At 36.6% G+C, this 9731-nt stretch overlaps 1 protein-coding gene across 1 annotated transcript in view; it reads right to left on the minus strand.

Annotated features, from left to right (window-relative positions):
- The window catches only part of LOC144968073 (high affinity 3',5'-cyclic-AMP phosphodiesterase 7A-like), a 300950-nt gene extending 292728 nt beyond the window's left edge, over positions 1-8222 (minus strand). The window contains exon 1 of the mRNA XM_078906065.1: positions 7765-8222. Coding sequence (XP_078762191.1) covers positions 7765-7962 — 198 coding nt within the window. The 5' untranslated portion in view covers positions 7963-8222. The remainder of the gene's footprint in view (positions 1-7764) is intronic.
- Between the last annotated feature and the right edge of the window lie 1509 nt (positions 8223-9731).

The following is a 9731-nucleotide window of genomic DNA, read 5'->3' on the forward strand; positions in this document are numbered from 1 at the left end:
TCTCTCTCTCTCTCTCTCTCTCTCATATAATACACACACACACACACACACACACACACACCACACACACATATATATATATATATATATATTATATATATATTATATTATATATATATATATATTTATGGCGGGAGTATATATTATACATCTATCTCTCTTTTTCAGTACTGTTTTTAACCAACCAACTAGTCAATCCAAATTTCTATCTTTCTTCTAACTATATTCACATTATATCCATATTTATTTATCTATAGACGTCTACATTATATCCATATTTATTTATCTATAGACGTCTACATTATATCCATATTTATTTATCTATAGACGTCTACATTATATCCATATTTATTTATCTATAGACGTCTACATTATATCCATATTTATTTATCTATAGACGTCTACATTATATCCATATTTATTTATCTATAGAAGTCTACATTATATCCATATTTATTTATCTATAGACGTCTACATTATATCCATATTTATTTATCTATAGACGTCTACATTATATCCATATTTATTTATCTATAGACGTCTACATTATATCCATATTTATTTATCTATAGACGTCTACATTATATCCATATTTATTTATCTATAGACGTCTACATTATATCCATATTTATTTATCTATAGACGTCTACATTATATCCATATTTATTTATCTATAGACGTCTACATTATATCCATATTTATTTATCTATAGACGTTTACATTATATCCATATTTATTTATCTATAGACGTCTACATTATATCCAACTATCAATCCATCTATGTTCTACATATTACCTTTCTAATGTCTATCTACTTGAAGTGCCGGGTTTAACATTTTTCGAAAGTCTCAGACTTCAGAATTTTTGACAAGTTGGGAACCATTTTACTTCATCGATATAATTTAAGGTAAAAGATTTATGGCCAAGTCCCAGTTTTGAGAGTTTTTGCCAACATGAGGGTCATTTAAATTGATCAATATTTTTTGGCCCAATTCGTGTCTTTCCAGATTCTGGCAGTAAACTGTTAATTCAATAAATGGATCAAAGTGGACACTGGGGAGGAGCACTCTTGCCAAATATAATTTGGAAGAAGTTTGAATGACATTGTGACAAACGCATTGAAAAAGCAACAATTCAATGAAGAAAAAATCAGTTGTCTTCGATTCGAAATCGAAACTCACTCTTCTCAGGCTTATCGTCTCTCAGACGTAAACACATTATACAGTGCTGATAATGAGGTAAAATAAATTAAAAAAAGACCATCACGGTGTTGACAAATAGCTGGAAATCAAAAGTTAGCTAAAATTGATTTTTTTTTTTCAGGTGTGACACACAGCACACATATTTATTGGTGTCCCCATCATAATATGTCTAGTCTTTGACCAGAGTAATGTCTTGGTCAAATATATAAATCCTTGATTTCCACTAATAGCTGCTCTTGCTCCCGCTCTGTCGGATAATGATCAAAGACGAAAAAATGCGAAAATCCGAGGACCCACTGAAGCTTATCATCTCTGATTATACCACATAGATTTATCCCATAGATTGATTACTTAAAAGAACAAATTCCTATCAGAACTACGTATCGAGAAAACAAAATGCAGGAAAAATCATCTCAAAATGAATCCCCTTAACCCAGTGGAGTAAGAATTCGTTGTGGAGACAACCAATTTAGACAAAAATAAGATATTTTTTCCCATCATTAATGAGTTTTTTAAAGAATAAAAATAAAATGCCCCATGACAAAAATTACAATGAAAATAATTTAAAACAGAAGTTAGCTGAGAAATGGTTGACTTGATAAAAGTGGTGTAATGTAGTATATCGAACGGAAATTCTCTCTCTCTCTCTCTCTCTCTCTCTCTCTCTCTCTCTCTCTCTCTCTTTCTTTCTTTCTTTCTTTTTTTTCACTCTCTCTCTCTCTCTCTCTCCTTCTTTTCTCCAAATTAACAATCTTGTCGACAACCACCACTTCCATCTCTCTTTGTGTATATTATACATTGTTAGCACTAGTATGCTTCTATTGCAATCACCCTGACCAATTTCCTTGTCCTTCTGTCTGTGATTCTATTCTATCTCACTGTTATATAAAATCTATTGATTCATTAAAACAGTCCTATCGTCTTCCTATTTCCTGTTATAGGTTGTTATGGTAACCAAACTTATTGCTCGAAAGTAAACACACCCCTTTGTCATTTAGTTTCACATGCTCCATGTAAATGTTCCTCGAGGGAACTGAAAGGGTTAATGACAAATAACAAAGACGGGATCGAAAGCACTTAATACCGTGATTATGATGCCATGCCTTTAGTGCAAAAACTCACAACATCCGCCAACACACAAAACTATGTGTAGCCTTAAACGTTTTTTAATACTATACGTTTATCCAACAAGCTCATAGCATCCGCCAGCCGGATATAACTTGCAAACACACATAACTATGTGTAACCTTAAACGTTTATAGTCTCATTGTTCGCATTAATGTAGTGAAACTACTCGTAAAAAGGCTGGCTAAAAAAAAAAACACCAAATAGGTGAGTGACACCAAATTCGTTCCTTCTATTGATGTCGTGCATTCAGCTAAAAGACTCACATCTTCCAGCTGGATACAGATATAACGAAGTTGACGTTACTCAGGTCTTTGTTATTGTTTTTGTTTTCCATCCATGTTTATGAGTAATTCTCCCTAAACTGTATTAACAAGACGAGTATGTACTTGGCTAAGAAGCTCACAACATTGCCATCCGGAAGTATAACCGACCAACACACCATGTGTAACCTTGATCGACAACCAAGGTCTGGTTAGTATGGTTAATACAGTCAAGTGAGAATTACTCATAAACATGGACGGCAATAACAAAGACCTATAGATAGTATGCAGATGACGTCACTCAGGCCATTGTTATTGTTTTTGCCATCCGCGTTTGTGAGTTGTTCTCACTAATCTGTATTAACCGGACTATAAAAGTTCATGGTTACACAGAGTTTGTGTGTTGGTCCGTTATACTTCCGGATGGCAATGTTGTGAACTCCTTGGCCAAGCGCATTCTATCTATAGATATGAGTAATGCTCACTGAACTGTATTAACCTGACTATAAACGTTCATGGATACACACAGTTTTGTGGGTTGGTCCGTTATACTTCCGGATGACACTGTTGAGAGCTTCCTGGCCAAGCGCATACTATATATAGATGATGTGAGCTTGGCAAAAAAAACTCACAACACTGCCAAACGGAAATATAACGGCCAAGAATATAACTTAAAAGAATAAAACCCCATTAAATTACCTTTGGCGGTGGATATTTTTTTTTCTTTGCTTCTATCGAGTAATCGAGTTCGTCCCTCCCCCACCCCCCGCGATGTATGGCCTTGAGCACGTCATCTCGCCCGAGGTCAATTTGTGGCGTTGCAATGCGGCTACGTCTGGGTTATTCTTGTCTCCCCCTTGGATTAGAGCCTAAAGACAAGTTAAACTTTGGGGATGAGTAACAGGAATTCTATCATATATTAGTTTAATAGAAAACGCTGTTATCGACCCCTCATTTCAAATAATCTTCAAAGGGAATGAGATGAGAAAAGACGAGAGAGAGAGAGAGAGAGAGGGGGGAGAGCGGGAGAGAGAGAGAGAGGGGGGGGAGAGCGGGAGGGAGAGAGAGGGGGGGGGAGAGAGAGGGAGGGAGAGAGAGAGAGAGAGAGAGAGAGAGGGAAGAGAGAGAGAGAGTGGAAAAGAGATGGAGGGAGTAGAAGAATTCTTTTTAGGTATATTGATAAGGGTTTCTATATCTCGATGACGACAGCGATGAGGATGAAGAGGAAAAAAAAGGAGGAGGAGAAGAAGAAGAAGAAGAAGAAGAGGAAGAAGAAGAAGAAGAAGAAGAAGAAGAAGAAGAAGAAGAAGAAGAAGAAGAAGAAGAAGAAGAAGAAGAAGAAGAAGAAGAAGAAGAAGAAGAAGAAGTACAGCAACAACAACAACAACAACAACAACAACAAAAACAATAAAGACAAAGATATCGGAAAGGGAAGGTAGGGGATCGGGAAGAGATAGAATAAGAGAGATAAAGAAATCGGAGGGCTTAAGTGATATTTTATTTTATTCCCCCTAATCCCACATTAAGAAATTATAATCTTCCATTATAATAATATCACTGACATGGACAACGCCACTGCTACGACTACATACTATTGTAACAGTCATGTGATTTCAATCAGGAAACACGACACCCCCTGTAGCTGGTCAGGTCAGGTGCCGGTAGAAATTGTTTGAAATAATAATGGATTGGCCTTTAGCCAGTTAACCGCCATACTCTGGAAAAAGACGTATTGAAAATAAATTTGGCCAGAAAACGTCCTTTAAATATCAATAAACTTAAATGACCCTCACATCTTGGCAAAAACTCTCAAACTTGAGACCTCGCGAGGTTTGAGAGTTTTTGCCAAAATGAGGGTCATTAATTTAAATCGATCGATATTTGAAGGTCGAGTTTTCAGGCTAAATTTTTAATACGTGTCTTCCCAGAGTACGACAGTTAACTGGTTAGCCATAACGATTAGACATGACCATACTACCTCACTATGACGAAAACACATTATTCTTCCATTATCGCCAAAAGAAATTACTTGAAATATCGATAAATGTGTTCCATGGCGTCATAACAGTATTATTTCGGGGCGGTTGACATGGTGAAAATTCAATTTAAGATTTTGTTTTATTAACAAAAAAATAATGTAAATTTTTATGGACCTGAAATGCAAAATGGCATATCTCTGATTATATTAACGTTATATTTTTCTTTATCTTTCTCATTTCTCTCTCTCTCTCTCTCTCTCTCTCTCTCTCTCTCTCTCTCTCTCTCTCTCTCATCAGCTCTCTATTTCTCTCTCTCTTCTCTCTATTTCTCTCTCTCCTCTTTCTCTAGTTCTCTCTCTCCTCTCTTTCTGTTTCGTTCTCTCTCTCTCTCTCTCTCTCTCTCTCTCTCTCTCTCTCTCTCTCTCTCTCTCTCTCTCTCTCTCTCTAAATCCATCGATGTCCGACTTAAATATTTTCTGGTAGAAATAAAAAATATGGCGTTTTGTCACACATTTTTTGGCAGCATGGCAGTCTAACATAATGCGCCCGAGGGTTGGGATGAAGGGTGAAGAGGCTAAAGAAAAATAATTATCATAATGGTAATAGAAAAAATGGAAGCAAAACATAAAGCAACCTCTGATGGATTAAGTCTCCGAAGGCTGACTATGGATTCTCATGAACCAAGATTTGATGTCTGATTCAGACTCTTTTATAATGGTTTAACCTTTTTATAAAAGTGTGTTTACATAACTTAAGCGAGATTAAATCGTTGACCACAGTGATTAAAATAGGATATATATATATATATATATTATATATATATATATATATATATATATATATATATTAGTCCACACAAAAAATAGAGCATATCTAAATTTATCGCATAAAATGCGCTGTACATAATAATATAATGCTCCATTTATTCCTTCAGCAAGCCTATGTTACTCACTGTCGATTTCATACATAGCAAGTCATTTGATAGGAACCCTTTACTAGACAGGTACCTATTCATAATTATATGTAAACTCTCTTACCCAAGGACTCTATGCCGGGCCTTGTATTTGGCAATCATTTAATTAAGTCCACTATCGCTTGACTTTGTAATAAGTCTAGGAAATAGAGAGGGGATCATCAATTCATTTTATCAAGATAGTTGTGGTGATCAAGTTGTGTCAAAACAATAGCGTTTTATCAATTTTAAAAGGAAGAGTTTAATAAAGAAAAGCTGTGTATGAAACTGTACGAGACAAGCATAAAAGAAAAAGAAACTAGAAAAAAAAATACATCCAAAACAAAAATCGGGATTTTTTCTATTGCTTTTCTGGCACTGTTTCATATACATTTTTTTTTCAGATCTTTATCTTACAGAAGTGCCTGTTCCCTTATATATGTTAAAAGAGAAAGCGATGAATGCTCAATGAGCAGCTTGTATCATATCGGCTGTCGACACATTGAACCTGAGTAGCAAAGCTGTTACTGCCCTGTTAATGAAAATGCTGCTCTGATCTGTGATCATATGAATAATGGAAGGAGTTATTCTGTAATTAAGTAAAATGAAGGAAATAGTCCTTCGAAGTTCATAGAACTGGAAGTTATCTCAATATCTTACAACCATTCGGATACGACGCTAGTCCATCGCAAGGGGTGCTTTCCACCAGATCAAACAAACATGACTACTCAATCACTGCTAGGTGGACAGAGTTATCAGAAGAAAAGAAAATTTTAACCGCACCTGGGATCTATTCCTGTATATTTGTTTGTGAATGAAGAGCTCTACCAAATGAGCTACCGGGACACCCTTGATTCAAGTCGAACTCTTGTGTAGTGATTTGGGAATGTAATAGTAATAGTAAATTACGCTTGATAAGGAAGAGAGTAGGATTCAGGACATGAATAATACTTGGACAATGATGATAATTTAAGTGTAGACAAATGATTTTATGACAATAATACATACGATTTGCTTATTTTAATAATGGGAAATGTTAGGGATAATTGTGGGCATCCTCTCTCTCTCTCTCTCTCTCTCTCTCTCTCTCTCTCTCTATATATATATATATATATATATATATATATATATATATATATATATAATATATATATATATATATATATATATATATCCTGTCCCTTCTCCTCTTCTTCTTTTCTTATTTATTTTATTCCTGTTATCACACAAACTGATTAACTTATAAAGATTTAAGTCTCGGTGTCGAATATTATGTATGTATGTGTGCGTGTTTGTGTGTGTGTGTGTTTCTCTGTGTGCCTGTGTGTCTGTCTATTTACCCTTCTATACCCTTTGTTTGCTTTAATTTCTCTCTCTCTCTCTCTCTCTCTCTCTCTCTCTCTCTCTCTCTCCCTCTCTTCTCTCTCTCCTCCCCCCCCCCCCCTCTCTCTCTCTCTCTCTCTCTCTCTCTCTCCCTCTCTCTCTCTCCTATACTGCCTTTGTGCTTAAAAACTACACAATTGTTTAAAAACTTTAATGAAGCTCTATGATATGATATAATAATATAGTATGGAGATGGAATTCACCATAACACAACTATATTATTATAATATTATTGCGTCGACTCCAATTCTATACAAGACTAGACACTAAATCAAACACACTTTAGGTCGAGTTGGAAGTGTGTACAAAAGTACAGGAAGCTTTATAAGAGGTTTGTTTACGTTAGGACAAAACGAGGAGTGTGCTCCATTCTCCATGTGTATGTGTTCTTGTACATACGCTAGCTCCTCTAAGATTCAATCATCCATAAAGATGATATAATAAAGTTTTTAAACGAAATGCTTTATTCAAAGTTACCCGGGCGTTCAAACATAAGAGTGGTCCACAGTTTACTAATACTCGGTGAAAAGGGGGAATCGTAAGAAACAAAAATAACGAAATAGAGTGACCGGTTCAAAAGATGTTTCAAAAATTTCTAGAAATAATGAATAACGACCAACGTAGGGGGAAAAAACAACACATACTCACGCACGCACTCACGCAAGCACGCGCTTGTCTTTACTGTCTACTCACACTGCACTTGACTCGAACACGTTCTTAAGTAGGGATGTTAAGTAGACTCAACTTATATTTACTGTATGAAAAAAAATTAAACAAAAGGCGGAGGACAATAATTTTAAAATTTCATGAATGAACTAAATACGGTGAGTGTGATATGAATGTAAGATGTACCCACTCACCTCATATCTCGGAGTTGTCAGATAACATGAACTGGAGCTAAAAGATATTCCAAATCGTCTTTTTAAAGCATACTGAGGTACAATCTCAGCAAGAGGAAGAACGGGGATCATTGTACTCTGATCTTGTTTTAAATCCATGATAGTAGTGGTGATGAAATAGATCCAATTATCGGCATTGCCAACAAAACTTTTTACCATAACAAACCACGTTAAGCCAGTTTAGTGTACTGAGTGATAAATAGACAGTATCAGCCCACACACACACGCAGAATACTGAGCACTGAGATGAGTCTCGTGCGCGATGTAGCAGGAAAGCGAGCGGAAATTTTAGCGCCCCCACCACGATCACAGTGCACACAACTACTACTACTACAACTACTACTACTACTACCACCGCACCACCACTTGTCTCACAATGCAGTCCCTGCCTGGCTTCTATTCTATTCTATAAGTCACTCAGCTGTTGTTACATGGTAGTGGTGGTGGCGGTGGTGGTGGCGGTCATGAAGTGTGATGACGATGGCTATGGTGTGGCGGAGGTGGCGGTGGCGGTGGTGATTTGCCAGTGACGAGGCGTCTCGTGTGGCGTTTGATAACATGCAATATATTATTTATCATCGGTCCAGATCGGTTGGGCGGTCCTTATCGCTGTTTGACAAAGCTTATAACACGATTTTGTGGAGCCGTCGATCGATGAACAATGTTATCAATTAATCTCCAATAGGTAGCGTACGATTAACATTATTAATCGGTTAACCGTTATACTCTGGGAAAACATGGATTAAAAAATTTGGCCAGAAAACTCAACATTCAAATATCGATCGATTTAAATGACCCTCATCTTGACAAAAACTCTCAAACCTGGGATTTCGCGAATTCTCGGGTTTGAGAGCTTTTTGTAAAGGTGAGGGTCATTTAAATCGATCGATATTTGAAGGACGAGTTTTCTGGTCAAATTTTTGAATCCTTGTTTTTCTAGATTACAGTAAATAACTGGTTAATGACAAGTCCATTATCAGGCGAGTTTCCTTAACTGATCACCATTATTATTGCATACTCCCCTGCCTGCACCAGTTAACCATTAATAAATAGAATGCGCCTACATTATCACTTCTGAATGAGCAAAGGATTCGGTTTGAGATGTAACAACAACAAAATACATCCTTCCGTGCGGAAGTCTAAGGCGAAGTACATACGAGACGAGATCGTAGATAGATTTAGAGTACATAGTTCATCACATCATACAGATGTCAGAATCAATAGGAAACACCCAAATAATCAACGAGGTGGCTATTATCAAAGTCAGCAAAATGAAAAACACTTGCATATGATGGACCAGCAGTCTATCCAAAGGATTACAAGCAATGTTTGTTAGAAAGTGTTAATTACGCAGAGTCTTGGATAAAATCCACTCGAGGGGTCTGAATGAGGCAGAAAAATATACCAATGCCGCACTCTGACAAAATATACCAATGCCGCACTCTGACAAAATATACCAATGCCGCACTCTGACAAAATATACCAATGCCGCACTCTGACAAAATATACCAATGCCGCACTCTGACAAAATATACCAATGCCGCACTCTGACAAAATATACCAATGCCGCACTCTGACAAAATATACCAATGCCGCACTCTGACAAAATATACCAATGCCGCACTCTGACAAAATATACCAATGCCGCACTCTGACAAAATATACCAATGCCGCACTCTGACAAAATATACCAATGCCGCACTCTGACAAAATATACCAATGCCGCACTCTGACAAAATATACCAATGCCGCACTCTGACAAAATATACCAATGCCGCACTCTGACAAAATATACCAATGCCGCACTCTGACAAAATATACCAATGCCGCACTCTGACAAAATATACCAATGCCGCACTCTGACAAAATATACCAATGCCGCACTCTGACAAAATATACCAATGCCGCACTCTGACAAAATATACCAA

The sequence above is a fragment of the Berghia stephanieae genome, chromosome 1, assembly GCF_034508935.2.
Source record: "Berghia stephanieae isolate SIO BIC M18660-M18661 chromosome 1, UCSD_Bste_1.3, whole genome shotgun sequence".
Taxonomy (NCBI): Eukaryota; Metazoa; Mollusca; class Gastropoda; order Nudibranchia; family Aeolidiidae; genus Berghia; species Berghia stephanieae.